At 40.4% G+C, this 18355-nt stretch overlaps 1 protein-coding gene across 1 annotated transcript in view; it reads left to right on the top strand.

The window, feature by feature from the left end:
* Nucleotides 1–356: 356 nt before the first annotated feature.
* Nucleotides 357–18355, top strand: part of LOC121378533 — a 29358-nt gene continuing 11359 nt past the window's right edge. Inside the window, exon 1 of the mRNA XM_041506744.1 lies at nucleotides 357–2034. Within this exon, the coding sequence (XP_041362678.1) occupies nucleotides 1465–2034 (570 nt within the window). The 5' untranslated portion in view covers nucleotides 357–1464. The remainder of the gene's footprint in view (nucleotides 2035–18355) is intronic.

The raw sequence follows: 18355 nt of genomic DNA, 5'->3' as shown, positions 1-18355 counted from the left end.
ACCAACTCGTGAAAAGGGCATCCCAGTGATTTTTACCAGAGCTTCAGGGCGATCCCATTAACTATTTCCACGGCAGTAAGGAAACAAGCTACACTGACCAACTCGTGAAAAGGGCATCCCAGTGATTTTTTTTTTTTTTTACCCTGTCCCCGTTGGATCAAAAGGTCTTGGTATGTGTTATCTTGTTTGTGAGAAACTGTTATATTTAACTGCGTGGCGATGGGAGGAATAGCCTCACTGTATGTGGCGGTAGCGGGTTTCTTCCCTAATACTCTAGACCAAGTTTCGCGCTTATCATAGTCGATTACTTAACAATATGCTGAGGTGTCGTTAAAACTATCTTTCTAAGACGCCTGTCCCATTTTCCTGTTCTGTCCAAAAATACATTTTCTACTGCCATAGACGTTAATTAATAATTATTTATATCAAAATGCAATGTTTATTTATAAATCGTCCGCTGTTATATTTTCAATATGTTTTTTTTTTTTTTTTTTTTTTTTTTTTTAAACGAGAGACAGAAAAAAAAAGTCGCAGGTTTGACTGTTTATGTGCGGGCTGTGAAACCGGCGCATTTAGTGCGGACCTACTGTACACCGGGGAGCCGCGTGAATGCGCTCTCCTATATCGAGCACGCAGTCTTTATCTAATCACTCGGATTGAACTCGAGACGCTGGAAATTATTACTTCCGTAGCCGCGGTCCGCGCAGCGCGCAACTGGCCGCCCTTCACAAAGGGCGGACCTTCAATTGATTTAACACCGATCCCCACTGAACGTCCCTCCACGCCACAGCCAATAACTCCCTGAGGAGAAAGAAGAAAAAAAATAACGCTGGCCGTTGCGCGACAGCACAGTAATCATTCGCGGAACGTGCAGTTTATTGGGTCCCCACTAATTATTCACCAATCAATTCTGGAAGTTCAATCAGAAACGCCGGCAGCCTCTGAAACTCATTTTTGTTTCGGCATTTTTCGCTATCCTATTTCACCCGCCCTTAGCACGGCTCACGCGCTCCACGCTTTTGAAAGGAAAAGGGAAAAGGAATTTTGTGATCGAGATTGAGCGTTCTCTATACCAGTTTTAACGTCTCTTCTCTCACTCTCGTTTTCTCTGTCTCTCTCATTCTCTCTATCTGTGAGAGATTTTCTCTCTAGTTACTCGCAGCGGCGCGCGCTTACAGTCGGCGGAGCGAAGTCTCGAGACGAACGGATCGCCAGATCTATTTAGATTACTCGGATTACGTCGGCTCACGAACGCCGTGCCGTAAGGGGGCAACCGGGGTATGAAAGAGATGGGCGAGATAATAGCGGCGACCGCTTTTCCTTTACGACCGCCGTCTATGGGGCAATTTATCAACTGATAGGAGCGAAGCGCGTCACTTGGCACGACGGGAGGCGAGTGGGCGTGGCCTTTGTCACTAACACGGCCTGTCGGAAGCGGGTTCTGCCGTTACGGGAGAGGGCGAGATGAGCAGACGAGAATCGCGTGAGGAGCACGGAGCTAGGACGGACCACCCACGGAACGTCGACTCGCGCGCAGACATGATACAAAACGCTGCTACGGAAGTTCCGCCGGTTAACGGGCAGGCCGCCACTTCAAAGGAAGGGACTACTACTGGCGTTACTGGTGTTGTTGTTGTTACTACCACCGCCGCCACTACCACTGCCGCAGTCACTGCGATGGATTCGGGGCTAGCGGACGGGTCGCGCCCGGTCATGGAAGGTACGGAGGAGTTTATTAAGCCCATAGTGAAGGATGGGGAGATTATTCTCGAGGTGGAGTGCGGACAGAACAAGGCTCTGCTCTACCTGTCGAAACTGTGCCAGGGGAGTAAAGGACCGTGTATATTCTATCAGGGATCGTGGCTCACGCCCAACGAATTCCAGTTCGTGAGTGGCCGTGAGACGGCCAAAGACTGGAAGAGGTCCATACGACACCACGGTAAGAGTCTGAAGCTGCTGTTGGCTAAAGGAATACTGACCGTCCACCCGACTGTCTGTGAGTGCGAGGGATGTCGACACAGCTCAACGACGCCGGTAAGTTCACATGTGATCGCTGCGGTGGTGGTACTGGTGTAGAGATGGTTAGTGGTGTGATACCCCTACTCTGACACAATGACTGTGATGTACGTGTATCTGGTCGTATCTAAATAACAGGTTGGGGTGGGTGGGGCAAATCATAGCATTGAGATTTATGAGGAAGTTTTCAGCTATACTAAAACAAGGGAACTTTTATTTAAGGTAAAATTGGCTTTGGGTTGGGGGTTTTCAGCTACCCCTCTGTATTGTTATTATCAAGATATTTAGGAGAGCGAAGGCTGGTGAAAGAGGGATATAGAGAGCGATAGTTTGTGTGTGTTTCTAACTAAGGGAAGTACTAAGGAATGTGGTGTGTAGGCCCACGGCAAGCACGGACACCATGATCTAGTCAGTGAGGGGACGGAGTCGGATGAAGGTGGTATTTGAGATTTAAACATTGACGTGTGCATTAGCTTGGTGTAGTGCAAGTTTAGATATTATGGTCATTTTAAGCTTGATCCAAACTATATGAATAGCAGTTGCCGAAGTTTTATTATTATTATTATTATTATTTTATCATTCATAATCAGATTAGATTTGTGTACCTGTATTCTTTACATAACATAAAAAATAAAAATAAAGACACCCAGTCACCCTAAAAAACAAACGCATAATGAAAAATACCCTACAAAAAACAACCCGAACATCCCTAAAAACAAAAATCCCCAAAACCCCAGTAACACAAAACAAATAACCATCAGAAAAACAAAACAACTTTAACAGGACAGCAGTAAAAAAACCCAACACAAACTAAAACACAGGAAATAGTATCCCAGCAAATTAAATGCGATAGTTCTCAGTTACCTTTTTGGCGACTTTACTGTGAAATCTGGGAGTCTGTTTGCCAAATGTAACTCCATGTCTCTTAAACGAGTAGTGTAGTATAACCCTGACAGAATGGAAAGACGTTTTCAAATATTAACACTTTAATCCATTCTGTTCGTTAAAAACCTTTTTTTTTAAATGTTCTTCAGGAAATCCGACCTTACCTAGAAAAAAGTTGACCCTATTTGTTTTATGTCCCCTACCCCTTATGTTTTTAATATAATAGTATATAGGTGAAAAGAGTACACAAATAGCATTTTATCTGAACCTGCAGAGGTGAATGTGGTAAATAAAAAAATGTTAATTTAAATAAATAAATAAATAAATAAAGATAAAAAAGTAAACCAACCCTATTTTTTGTTTTCCGGAAAAAAACATTTGTAGAAATTAACTCCAGACCATTTTGTGCTCAGAATGTTTAAACACAAAGTATATTTCTCTGCTAACAGAACTTGACTGTCTTTGACACAGAGTGGCAGTAGTCAAACAATAAAACATCTTTAGCATTGGGCATATTGGATAGTGTCAGTGTCTTATAAATATGTGAGTATAAATTAATAAAAGTATACATAAATACAGGTGTATGTATATACACTAAAACTAAAACTAAATAATCTTCTGCCATGTTTTTTATATATATAAAAGCAAAACAACAATTAAAAAACCCATAAACATTAATTTTAAAAAGAAGTACACAACCATCCCCCAAAAAACAAAAACAACAAACAACGCCCCAAAAACAAATAGAAACTAAACAAAACAAACAACATACCCAACCTCTATCAACAACAAAAACTGTAATAATAAAAGGAAGAACGATAATAATTTTGGATATTACCTCCCCCACCCCGTACACATATTGTGAAATTATGCTGTGATGTACGTAGTTCACGTGCTTGTTATTTATTTATTTACTTTTAAATAAGACGCCGATGATGACGACAGTCAAAATAATCTTTATGGGATTTTTAAAGAGAGTACTCGGACTTGATATTTTTGTTTTAACTGAATGAGAAATAACATACTCTTTGTGTCTGTTATTATGTGTAAACTATCATTCACACTTTCGCCAAAGGCGAATTAAAGTTGAATTTGGCAAAAATATTTCATTATTACTTCATCAAAAACCCATTCTGCTGATTGGTTAATTTAAACTTAAATTTAGCTATAGATTTTCAAACAAATTCGTCAAATAGCTGATGTGAGAATGTTCTGAATCTAGCGTAAAGCCTAGACACGTATCACTCGAAAACTCACACAAACTCCGACATGCATCAATAACATTTCAACCCATTATTTTCAACGTGAATTCCATATCATTACTGATGTCCCTAGGTGACAATAGTCAGTAACAGTAGGACAACCAATCGCCTTCTTTTAATATACGAGTTCACGGGACAGTATTTTAAAATTGTAGGCAACAGGAAGTTGCTTTATATCATTCAGTTTAGTGAATTATACTTGCATAACCTAATCAATTACTTCCTATTTACTTTTAAATTACAGGGTAAGGTATCATCAAAAGTTTGCAACTTTTAATTTCACAATGTATAATGGGTCACCGCGTAACCGATTGGCGGTTTGCGTAAATTTAAAGTTGCGTAACCTACACGCCAACACAAGGACGGTTCGTATGAAATATTGTGCTCTGTGATATTTAATGGAGGATACAATTGAAAGTGCGTCGTCGGTTTTATAACTTGACCCTTCCATGGGTATTCGAACATAGCATGACACCCGCCTTTAAACGACACCACGCTGTAAGATACCTCTGCTTCGAAATTTTAATACCTGCGTTCATTAAACCACACAGTAATTTAAAGATCATAATGAGATTGATGTTTAGATATGTTGTTCGACAGTTTAATGTTGAATGATCTTTAAAAAAATGGTTTAAAGACTGCGATCGTGAAGAGAATTTGTTTTATCATTTGAATACCTAGTAGTGCTGGTTGTTTGTGAAGACACACTCGTACAGCCACATACCGCCACATACCGCCATACACCCGCTTCCTCCTACAATAACACACATACAATGTACCTGGCGGCGCTCAGTCAGTCAGTTGGCGTTTCCATCGGACTCGGTGTGCGCTATCACGTACACCCTACTAATAGTGAATCAGCTTTATTTTTATTCTAAACTATGCGTTATCATAGACACAGTTTACAATACACCGAGGTGCAGTTAAACAGACATCAGTTATATCCACTCGTGGGTAGCGTCAGAACAGACACGACGGGGTATTCGTCTATTGAGAGTCCACAGTTTATCGCATCTTATTGCGTAAAAACAGTCTACGTTTTGTCATGTAACTTCTAGAAATATTTCTCGTGTACGCCCTAATGACGTTTCATCTCAAAATATGTTTCCTGCACACCATGATAAGGTTAACCTCGAAATGTTTTTATTGTACACCATAAGGTTAACCTCAAAATGTTTTAGTTTTTTCTGTACACAATGGTAAGCCTAACCTCGAAATGGTTTCTCTGTACACCATAAAGCTAACCTCGAATTTTTTTTGTTCCTGTATACAATGGTAAGGCTAACCTCGTAATGTTTTCTCTGTACATCTTAATAACACTAACCTCAAAATTTTCTTTCCTGTGTATTCCGGCAGTTTATTTTAGTACATTATATCTAGTGTGTGTGTGTGGGGGGGGGGGGGGGCGTCACACTCTCTAGTTTAGGGGACTCAGTCTCTAGTAGGGGACACAAGTCAGATTTTTATCTGTATTTATATACTATAGAGGGGGTAAAAGGTCCTCGGGTGAGCCCCGCCCATCCTCACTGCTACCCCCGGTCCTAAGTGTCTGTTGTAGTTTTTTAGTAGGAACTTCATGCTTGTCTATACGTTAACGTGCATGTTAAATTATTTCCAGTCCGGTCCAAAAACGACAACGACAACGACAATAACGACCGTAAACGTACTGCTAAAATAGCGCGGTACGGAGATCTCTGTCTCTCTGTGTCTAGTCTCGTCTCGCGCTGAAAGGAAAGCGCTATTACGATAGGCAGGGTCTCATCTGGTGACGTCGATTCGTTCGTCTGCTGTGATCGTAATCGACACCTCCAGGCTGTGTTCGGTTACAATCGGCGGTCGGCTGCTCGCGCTAGCCTGTCACGAAAAACTTCTCATTGCTTTACGGCAAGTCGTAAACACACACCTGCGGTCATAGTCTCCCAGGATTTTACAGCCATCCGTAACTGGGGTGTTTACTGGCATTTCCGCCGACCGACAGCATTGTAAAAAATTGTAGAGAAACGGACAGGAAATGTGTATATATTTTTAATAGTATTTTAAAAAGCTCTTATCATCGGGAATACGATTTATCGTAAAGGTGTTACGACAGATTGCCATCAAAGTTCACACAAAAGGCGCGTCCCTAATAACAGGTCTTACACTATGACCGTATCGTGTCTCAAATCGTTGGAGGTGGAATGTGGGTGGGAGGTTGGAGGGGGAATGTGGGTGGGAGGTTGGAGGTGGAATGTGGGTGGGAGGTTGGAGGGGGAATGTGGGTTGGAGGGGGAATGTGGGTGGGAGGTTGGAGGGGGAGTGTGGGTGGGAGGTTGGAGGGGGAATGTGGGTGGGAGGTTGGAGGTGGAATGTGGGTGGGAGGTTGGAGGTGGAATGTGGGTGGGAGGTTGGAGGGGGAGGCGCTCGACTGGAAAGGCTACTGGCAACTCTCGACGCCGTTCAAAATATGCTGAATTTAACAATGAAGGAAATCGTCCTCGATTCCACGATGCGAGCTCTGGATTAATGTCCGTGTTTGTCCTCGGCCGTACCCGCCGAACACAAACCTTGGTTTTCCCACACGGCACTTCTGCACTACTCGTGAAACCTATATTTTATACCACTTTCCATAATGATAAATGGAAATTTGAATTAAATGTACATCAATCATTCAAATCATTAAATGTCAATGACAAAAGTTCCCTTAGCGTATTTATCATTGAAACGAGCAACCGTATTGTTTTAAAGGTTTTTTAGCTTCATAATTTGAGAAACAAAAATCTGGTCCCCACCCCCTAAAAAACCAACAACAAACAAACAAAAACAGACAAAAAAACACACACAAAAAAAATAAATAATAATAAACAAAAAATAAAAGCAACAAAAATTACAATACGTAGTATAGTAAAAATTCGCTTGTACTGTAATTATCAAAGATCACATCTTTGTACAAGGTAGCGTCAAAGGGAAGTTTTAATGAGGTCGCGATGCTACGAAATACCATAAAAAACCATGATCACTAACACGTTTTGAAAACCCGACTTAATCTCTCTCTCTCTCTCTCTCTCTCTCTCTCTCTCTCTCTCTCTCTCTCTGTCTCTGTCTCTGTCTCTCTCTGTCTCTCTCTCTCTCTCTCTTTCTCTGGTTGTTACTGTTGTTGTTGTTGCTACTGCTGTGCGTGGCTTAGTAAAGTTAGAAAACGTATACAAGCTACTATGGGCGGATCCGGGAATTTTAAAGACAAATAACTTTGAAATTTTAGTACGGTGCACAACAACATAATTTATGAGGATAATCTGTACAGTGGGTATTTAGAGTGTTAAGGTCTAGGATTAAGCGCTGAAGGTGAGTAGATCCTTTAAAGGACATGGAGTCCTGGAATTGGGATTAAGCGCTGAAGGTGAGTAGGTCCTTTAAAGAACACGGAGTCCTGGAATTATAAGACGACTGTTCAACAATGACGTATCATAATAGCATTGGTTTTCACAGAAAATACCAAATTCTGACCAAGAAGAAGAAAAAAATTAGCAAGGTGTTTTTTTTTTTTTTTACGAACCATACCCAGTAGGCCCGCGGTTAAGTATCATAGTTTCAGGGTTTAAAACATAATAGAACGCACCCTAGCTACATGTGCATTTTCAAGACGTAACTACCACGATATAATACCGGATGTGGTTAGTTGTGACCTGCTATGTCATTACACCTACTGTCTCGTTACCTTACGATTTAAGGAACTGGCGTTTTCTTCTGGCGTCTGTATTCACTCACTAAATTACGGTTAGGAGAAGAACAACTCCTAGAAAATTGGACTTGACAACTGAAAACGAACCTTTTGAGCCAGAATTCGAACCAAAGTAAAAAGCGCCCTCTATCAGCAATCAACCCTTTAATTTTCTGCCTCGTGAAATGAAACTTGAAATTGTAACATACTTGACGGAAGTTGTGTTATTTAACTGTACTGTCTCATAATTTCGTGACGAATATCTTATGTAATTTTATATTTCCATTTTGTATGTGCGATGTACATATTATTAACGCGAGACGTTAATACATTATGTCTGTCCTGTAAACTGTTTTTACATGACCTTTACAAAAAAATAAAAAAATCACGATCGAAATATTAATAGGTAGTAAGGTACACAGCAAGCTGTTACCAGCCGTCGTTCTGAACACACACGCTGCGTCGTGATGTGGCTCACTCACTTCACGCCGTGAGCACGCACAGCTCATTTTGTATTCGTTCGCAACCATTGCTGGGGAAACATTTACAACTTTATTGCGTATGCAGGGAATTGTGCATGGAGGTCTAGACTGTGGCGAGCGAACATTTTAGGGTGGGCGAGTTATGTTGCGCTGGAAAACACATTTCTTAAAATTCGTTTTCAGGGTTGGGGGAGTCGTCCTACACCCCCACCTCCACCCCCACCCCCACCCCGCAAACGCGCGGCTGTAGTAATAAAATATCAGTACTACTACTACTACAACTATAACTACTACTACTACTACTGTTAATACAGCTACTACTACTATTACTAATACTAATACTAATACTACTACTACTATTACTACTACTACTACTACTACTACTACTACTACTGTTAATACAGCTACTACTACTATTACTAATACTAATACTAATACTACTATTACTACTACTACTACTACTACTACTGTAGTAGTAGTAGTAGTAGTAGTAGTAGTACTAGTAGTAGTACATAATAGGTGTAAAATATTGTATACATTCAAAGGAACCTCATTCAAATTTGGTATTAATTAAGGGTAATAAAAGTGGGGTTGTTTTTTAGCAAACATATGTAATATATTTTAAAATAATAAAAATCTGTTTTAATATGAAATAAGCAATAAAAAATAAACATTTTAATTTGTTTTACATGTCATGTAGTTCGTTCTTTGTCAACGCAATGTTGGTTGAGGAGTTTTAATCTGCAATAAGAGTACATTTCGATTTAGACAGAAATTCATTTGTTTATTTTGTAAATGATCTGTTAGCAATATAGCGTGTCATTTGCTGCTAATTAAATAAAACAACAACACTTCTCATTGTGCGGGTTTTTTGCTACAGCGCTTACATCAAAATATTATGTAACTGTCCGTAAAGGATATAAATTTCACAAAATCCTCATTGACAAGGATTAGTTAGAAATACAACCTCCGCTAAAAACTTACAATCCGGATCCACCCCGCGGGCTGTTAAAAGAAAAATCTCAACTTCCCTGTTTTGAGATTACCTAATGTTCAAAGGAAAGTGACAAATCCCCCCCCCCCCCCCCCCCCACACACACACTCCTTAGTTCCCGCGGCAACTGAACCATACATGCATGCATATATACATTTAGTGTTAATCGCATGCAAATTTTGTTGATAGTAATTGCGTGTACGTCAAGGCTCGCCATTAGTTACCTCGCTTTTCATTCAATAGACGTGAAATTTATAAGAGTCTTTTATACGCCGACTATTACGTATAATACGTAACACGGGCCACGTCATCAGCGACGGTAATTAAAGATAAGACATCGCGTGGCGGCCGCGTAGTTGTTTGTGGTAATAAATAAAGCATTATCGGAGATGTTTGACAAAGATTCCACTGTTTCTTCCTGTTGTTGCCCAACTTCAAAGAGTAACGGGGTATTTGCAGTCAGGGGATGAGATGTATGTCATAAAGTATGGCAAACATCGTAGATTGTTGGGTTTTTTGGATAACGAATGAAATACTTTGATGTTTTTGTGGTTGTTAGAAACGTGTGATTACGTAAACAAAATCAACACACAAAAAGTAAAAAAACCCTGAATATTATTGCATTAAAAAAAGATTCTCATCAGCCAAAAAAATAAAGATATAATACAAAATACTTTCAGCTATTTATTACTTTACTACCAATCATCAGGGTTACTACATAGGATTACTATGGCAGTTAATTTAGCAACCCTGAACGATTTACTAGATATACACATTATTTGATGTTATGATGGATTAATAGGTACAACTTTGTAATTTATTAGGCTGTTTAATCATTTGCTCTACATGATCATGAAAATTATTAAAATTTGTAGGAATTTTTTTTATTTTTAATATAGGCTTCAGCCTGTCGAAGAATTCCACTGTAATAACAAAAAAACAAACAAAAAAACAACAACCCAAAAACCACAACACCCAGAATAAATATCGTTTAAACTAATTTACTAGGCCAATTTCGTACACACGCACACACGCCAGAAGTAGTTAACAGAGCTTGGCATAAATATTGTTTATCTTCTTCCATTTTTATTTTTTGTTTTCTGAAAATTATTCTTTTGTCTGTTTATTTGTATATGTTGTTCTGTTTTTGCAACTCTTTTTGAGAGGAATAAAAATATATTATAAAAAGGAATAAAAAGTAATTTACGAAACGCCAAAGTATTAAAAAAAAGACCCATAACAAGACGAAATGTCTTTAATAATTGATTTGCCATAGACTACCAAACAATGAACAACACACCAATGCAGCAACACCAACTACTGTGGAATGGATAAAAAATAAATAAAAATAAAATAGAAAAATTAAAGACAAATAAACAGTAAAATGAATAATTTGAGTTTTTTGTACTTAGAGGAAAAGAAAGGAATAAAATACAATGTACCCACTCAAAAACAAAACATAGTTGACAAAAACAAAATTGATTCAAGATGACTTTACGAGTAACGTTTTATTAAAAGTATGGCCTGATAAAATTCGACTAGCACATAGCGTTCAGTTTAAAACTCAAATTGAGAAACCCTGACGAATTATAACGAAGTTCGCGACGACATGTCACGACGGTACACGAAGCGACGTCCCCCAAGGCCAGTAATCGAGATAGACCACTGGTCTGGGAGAAGAAAACTGCCGGAGATTGACAGAAGAATCGCAATGATTGAGGACGAATCGTTGGCGGACGCCAGTGCTATTGATTTGTATTCAGCGTGTGAACAGGCACATAAATTAACGTCTGCGGCACCGAGACGCATCGATCCACTTTACGGTTGTCGCGCAAATCGAGTTCACGGTTTCCTAATGTCGCCTGGAGACATGCGCGGCTTCCGCCGTAAATGGAGGTCACGTGCAGACCTCAGCGATTGCATGTTCCACAACTGGGAAGCGCCAGTATGGAAAATAAATTTCTTCGTGAAATTAATTTCCTCGCAAACTATCGTTATGTTATAATAGGTGGTATCACCAGGTTCAGGGGGCGGATCCAGAAATATTTTGCAGGGGATGGGGGATGGGGGCGTTCTAACAGGAAACCCCCCCACTGAACCAACTCGTCAAAAGGGGATCCTAATAAAACAGAAAAGAAAGAAGGGGGCATTGAATACTGTTCCCAAGTCCCCCCCCCCCACACCCCCCTAGGTTTGCTTCTGCCTGTTTGCTAGTTTCGAGACAAACAAATAGTTCCGTTTCCTCACTGATGATGAAAACTCGATATCAGAGGCTTTATTCCGCGGACTCGCCCACCTTTCACGTTAGTGTATCGTAAACACATACTGAGTATGATGCAGTAAACTACTGTGCCATTCATTTTATTGTTCATTTATTGGTTTATCAGTTTTTAAAGTCAAACATATCCGGTCGTTTACAAATGCAAATTCTTTACAGCCATGAACATGGTCGAATAAATCAGTAATATTTAACTCTCTGTTTTTCGTGTGACGTAAACAGCGAACATAGCCAAACAATATCGAACAATGGCGATTCACTGTAAGAATAGTTTTGTTGAAGTGTGTTTTGTTTAACGACACCGTTATAGCACATTGATTATTAATCATCGGTTATTGGATGTTAAACATTTGGTTATTCTGACATGCAGTCTTAGAGAGGAAACTCGCTATATTTTTCCATTAGTAGCAAGGGTTCTTTTATATGCACCATCCCACAGACAGGATAGGACACATATCATGACAACCTCCCCCCCCCCCCCCCCCCCCCCCCCCCCCCCCCCCCCCCCCCCCCCCCCCCCCCACCCCGACCTTAATAAGTCCTTGAATTCCAGTTTAAACACTGTTCTATGGATACAATATTTTGTTCTGTAACATCATTTGTACCGACTCTCTTTTGGCCGTTTTTGTACTTTGGTACAATAAAGATTGATTGATTGATTGATGTGCAAACTATTCTTTGATCCGCATTACCCTTACCCATCCCGTCGAAAAGGTTAGTCGTACCCCTAGCCTGCCGTTCACACACAGACACACGCAAGCACGCACACGCACACGCACACACACACACACACACACACACACACACACACACAGAGAGAGAGAGAGAAGAGTGTAGTTGTCATATTGAGCCCATATATCTGTCCCTGTTGTGTAGCGGGCCGACAGGAAGTGCAGTTCACAGATGAACGCCGACGAGGAATATCGCCTCGATCTCGATCGGAATACGTTCACGTGCGATCACCACGAGGCATCTGCTAATTGTTGGCGTCGTGGCACGCGCGGGGCCATCAATCACTTCGAGGCACATCCTGTCACGTGACGCAATTTAAATACGTAATCTCAACTTCGCCGACGATAGGAAAATAATTTATTTGCACATCATTTGCCGCGGTAGCTTTTAAAGGGCCAAGGAAATGAAGACCCGTTGAAAATACCATTGGGATCTGATAATATTGCTTGTTATTGATTTTGTTTAGACTGGCGCCTCTGTAGCGTGTTCTTTGTCAAGGCGTTGACTGCATAAAAACTGAATCCACTGCTACCAGCATGCGTTCAGCCAGTCGGGTTTTCGCTAAACGTTTGTAAACTATTTTGACTGGTTATTCAAGTCGCCATTTGGTTTAATGTGTATGGTAAAAATGAAAAAGTCAAGAAAGCGTTGGCGACAAACGGTTCGCTGAACACACACGAGCTATATGGCACTGATATCACTTGTTCTTCACAATTTACGTCTTTTTTAAAGAAAAACAAAAACCCACGAATTTAAGTGGAGGCTTGTAACATAACTGTTTTCTGCATTGCGTTTACCCAAAACACAAATTGGAATACTGTTATTCATACTGACTCTCTGCAAAGGCAATTTATACAAAACCGTGGCGTCTGTACGAAATCAGAGTAAACGTGTACATCCGTGACATTACTTTGCCAAGCAACAAAATAGGCCTACACTAACTACCACAGTGACAACATTTAGGTATAAATACGGGTGTACCTCGCAGGCGAGCCACCCTGTGCCTCTCCTCCCCTACGAGTCGGAATTACCAAATGTTTGGCATCCAATAGCCGATGATTAATTTAATCAATGTGCTCTAGTGGTGTCGTTGAACAATACCAACTTTAGCTTTACTATAGAAGGGCGAGATCTTGCCAAGTCAGTAGAGCGCTTGCCCGAAGTGCTTTTGCGGCAGGGTCGAACCCACTCAGTGGACTCATGCTATTATTAGGTTTCCCCGATCCCAACCAGTGTCCCACGACTGGTATATTAAAAGCCGTGGTATGTGCTATCCTCTTTGTGGGGAAAATACATATAAAATATCCCTTGCTGTTAATGGAAAAAAATCTAGCAAGTTTTCTTTAATCAATCAATCAATAAAATATTTACATGCTCCTATACCACGAAGGTTTCGAGCATGTCTATCCCAGGTTCGGCCACCGGATGCCAGTAGTCCAACCTGGGACAGAACAATTACTGGGGCAATTTTGATATTTAAACAAACAGGGAAAAAGGACTTTACAATAAATAATTTTGTGCGTTATTTTCCCAAACAATATTTAATATACAGCAAACAACTAACAATTTGTAACGCAAATTTAGATCGGGCAGTCCTAAATATAAATATATTTTAAAATGATTTTTTAAATATATTAATTAGCCCTCAAAATAGGGGTGGCAGGTGACTAAGAGGTTAGGCTTCAGCCACAAAAAGTTTTCTTTAAGACTATATGTTAGAATGATCAAATGTTTGACCTCCAGTAGCCGATGATGAATAAATCAACGTGCTCGAGTGGTGTCGTTAAACTAAAGAACAACACATTTCACTAACGACTGTTAGCCCGCACCGTTGTGTAGCGGGTGGTGAGGGTCAGTCGATTCGTCGACGTGGTAATCCGATTTTCCACCCCAGCGGGTCACGTGCTATTGTTCCCGGACAACGAACCGTTTAAATGATTTATTGGGTACCCGGATGAACAAAACACCGGGTTTGGGTTGGGTTTTTTCTTTTTTTTCATTTCTATCCGATGGACATTAAGGAGCCTTAGGGCGTGCTGGTAAACTTGCACAGAAGATGGGCCTAATCCATACTGATTTATAAGCCAGTCAAACCAGTTGAAGGTCCTATATCATAGTTACAAGTGTCACATTTCCTTATCTTTACTTTTATTTCTAATAAATAACTACAAATTAATCGATTCCGTGCACAGCCTTTTCATAGCTAACAGCCGAGTATCGAACGTGTGATGTTCGTACACGCCGTGTAAACGGAGTTCAGTTCAGTACAACAAGATCCCTGTCTTATCACAGCGTTACAAATCTTAAGAAATCGGCGAATCCACACAATCTGCCAAGTTGTCTGGATAGGGCCGTCCCAGGCAGATGAGTTGCACAAAGACAGCACACATGTCGGCAACGTTCGTTATTATTATTATTATTATTATTATTTACTAAATCATTCTCCACCATAATCCGGTACACATCCTGTATATATTAATTATTTTGTTGTACATTGTATTATGGCGTGCGCTACAACAGCTAGCTCTGAATGTGTACGTTAAACAATTCCATCCATCCATTGCATTACACTGATAAGTTGTAAAAAGTTAAAGCAATAAAGAACCTGAACCTGAACTTGAACCTGAACCTGAACTTGAACTTGAACTTGCCTGGCATAACGTTACGGAGTCTTTGCTCCACGTGAACTCGGCAATTCCGTCGTTCGTCCACTGATGATTTTCCAATATCTTTTTTTCCTACTAGAACATTAAAGTCTTTAGTTGTAATTTTTAATGGGTATAAAATTGAAGGTTAACAAATAGTACTGGCGGGAAGCCGCCATTGCGCAACTTTAAGATAGCACCTTTAAAGGACATCAATAATGTACTGCTTGTTATATCAAAACGTTATCATCATTGTGTTAAACACTTTTAAACGCTAATATTAAAAGGTTGGATATAAACACAACAAGCTTGACGGTGTTTCTTCAAATTGTTTCCTTACTGAATTCGTTAGCTGAGTTGTGTAACTAGTATCAGAGATATGTGCAATATATTTTTAAATAAAACTTACAATAGAATTTGCCACATGTTCCACTATTAAAGTTGCAATCTCGAGTACATTTTAAACTATTTATGGTAGATAATCCACGTTAAATATATTTTTTTATTAAATATGTATCAAAGCTCCCAACTGGGTCGCTTTTTCATTGTTTTGTGTCGCAATAACAACAATGGCGACGGACTTGCTTATTGTCTGGAACTAGTCAATCAGTCAATCAATGTTCCATTGTACAAAGCGCCTGTAGTTGACAATTATAACGTTTGGTGGCGAAAACATACTTCACGAAAGGCTTATATTTCATGAAGGTGGCCATTAAATCTAGTTATTTGTGTTTTACAATAGTAAACCAGGGTCGTACCTAGCGGATAGGGTTGGGTTAGGGTCAATACAGCAAATAGAAAAAAATAATATACAGTCTTGCTTTAGTACAAACACCACCACCCACCTGTCATTAAAACCGCACCCAACCACCCCACCCCACACACACACAATTTTAGACTTGGTTTTATCCCTGCAATGCATCTCGAGTGCTGTGTGATACCAAGCAACCGTTCGCTTGCCTTAGCGCATGTCTAAGCCGAGTGGTGTTGAACTGTATGGGTAAGTACACGCCAGTGCGGGGACTGGAAGCCACGAGTAGGTGTCAGTGTGATTTACGTGCCGCGCGGCTCGCGGAAGCGGTCACTTGACGCAATTGGCCCTTCACGCCGGGAAACGGTCACTTGTGAAGGCGTACAGGGTCGGCGGCGCATCAAACGTCGGACCGGCTAGTAGCGAACTTCAAACGACTGGAACGCGACTGCACAGCGCTCTTGAGAGTTAATTTGTCGGATGTGGCAAATGTCACCGAACTGCTGCACGTGTCAAGAAAAACTAAATTAGATGCAATTTTATGCAGCACTTTAATGATTTATATAAATTCTTAGCACAAGTATACTCGACGAAATAAATGAAGGGCCAGTAGATGTGTTGTGTGTGTTGTGCGTGTGTGTGTGTGTGTTGTGTATCTGGTGTATCTGGTGTATCTGTATGTGTGTGTGTTTTGTGTTTGTGTGTGTATGTGTTGTGTATCTCTCTCTCTCTCTCTCTCTCTCTCTCTCTCTCTCTCTCTCTCTCTCTCTCTCTCTCTCTCTCTCTCTCTCTCTCTCTCTCTCTGTCTGTGTGTGTGTGTGTGTGTGTGTGTGTGTGTGTGTGTTTTATCTTACAAAGCATATGAACATTTATTCAGTTAATATTGGTCAACATTTACTCAAACAACATTTAGCAATCATCTATGACCAAAACGTGCTAACAATAGAACAATACTAGAAAAAAATGACCAAAACGACAAGTATTCTTAATCAGTTTTGCTGAGTATAGTAGGCTTACTGATTTCTGTGTTGGCGTTTTTCTTTCTTTCTCTTTGTTTGTTTTTTCGTTATCACAGTTAAGGTATAAGATATGCTACATAATATATGATGTGCCGAGATAGCAACTTAATACCAATGCCCCTCCAAAGATGGAGGAGAATAGACTAGCATTATTTTTATTAATACACGCACGTGTATTTGAAATAGTTTGGTAACTAAAGTGGAAAATGTAAACTGTATAAGCATTCTTATACTACCACCATAACATAACCACCCCAGATATAATCAATATTGAAAAAGAAAACATTGCATGCAAAACACTTAAAACTGTGGAGACGCCATGTTTGTTTTTACTTTCGAAGTAGTTTAAAGGCGACAACACACAATACGAGTGCTTCGAACGAGAATAGCAGATTCTGACGAACCAAGCATAACGATTTGATCGCTTAGCATGCATTCGAGTGTTCTCGTACAAGGCACTCGTATCGTGTGGGCTCGCCTTTAAACTACTTCGAAAGTAAAAACCAAGTTTGAATATAATATCAATGACGTATGTGCGACAATGCTTCTAGTGAATGTAAGTGTTCGTTGTTGACAACTGAGTGTACGCTATTGACATACCTAAAAATAATAATGGTGAAAATGTACGTCGTTGAGAACAAATGCAACTGCATGTTGACAGTAGTGAAAGTTTACATTGTGGAGAATAACAGAGAGGGATCTAGGGGGCCGCCCCCCCCCCCCCCCAATTTTGTAACAGTTATAATTTTATTATATATTAATTCCCCCCCCCCCCCCCCTCCAAACCTCCTCCAAAGTTCCCTTGGCATTCCGCCTCATGTCATTGCCCCAATGGATTTTCTGGATCCGCCACTGAATAATGCTAGCCTACATTGTTGGTAATACTCTGCAAAGATGTGACTTTAAAGTTTACTACATTAATAAGAATATTGAAAGTGGATGCTACTGAAAATAGTGAGTGTACGTTGTTCATCTATAATCGTTAAAATGTACGTTCACACTCGTCAAAATGTACGTTGATAATCGGAAACATGTACGTTGATAATCGTATACGTGTACGTTGATAATCGTTAACGTTGTACGCTGCTGGGAACATTCTCACAGGCTCATGTCAGCTATAAGTGAAAATCCTGAAGAACGACAATGGTGACTTGTGTCTCTCGTTTGTTTGGAGCTGCCAAATTCTCGGCAGCTCGTAAATCTGAACGAAAACAAATGCCTTGTATTTTGAAGAGTTTTACATATGGCGCGTTTCCTTCTTAGCGCCAACTGAACAATAATTTTGTCGTCTGCCTTGAAAGCCGACCCCGCACTGTTCGAGGGTTTTCTTCTCACCGCGGGGAGTGCTGCATCCCTCGCCTCGTCGGATGCTTTCTCAATGACTTCCAATTTTTCACAACGCCCATAGCTGAAGAGCGGACCAGCTCGACTGGAAAGCTCGGCGAGGAAGAGGGCTTAGCGTACAAAGGCCTGGTTCGCGGTGGGTGTGGCCTAGCCCCGGGGTCAAACCGGTCTAATGGCGGATTAATGAGCTCCGGGTTTTCGCTCGATCGTTATATTGCCCACATCCTGCGCACGTGAACTTTCCGTAAAT

Source organism: Gigantopelta aegis, chromosome 8 (genome assembly GCF_016097555.1).
Source record: "Gigantopelta aegis isolate Gae_Host chromosome 8, Gae_host_genome, whole genome shotgun sequence".
In the NCBI taxonomy this organism is placed as follows: Eukaryota; Metazoa; Mollusca; class Gastropoda; order Neomphalida; family Peltospiridae; genus Gigantopelta; species Gigantopelta aegis.
This window is presented reverse-complemented; position numbering and strand designations above follow the sequence as displayed.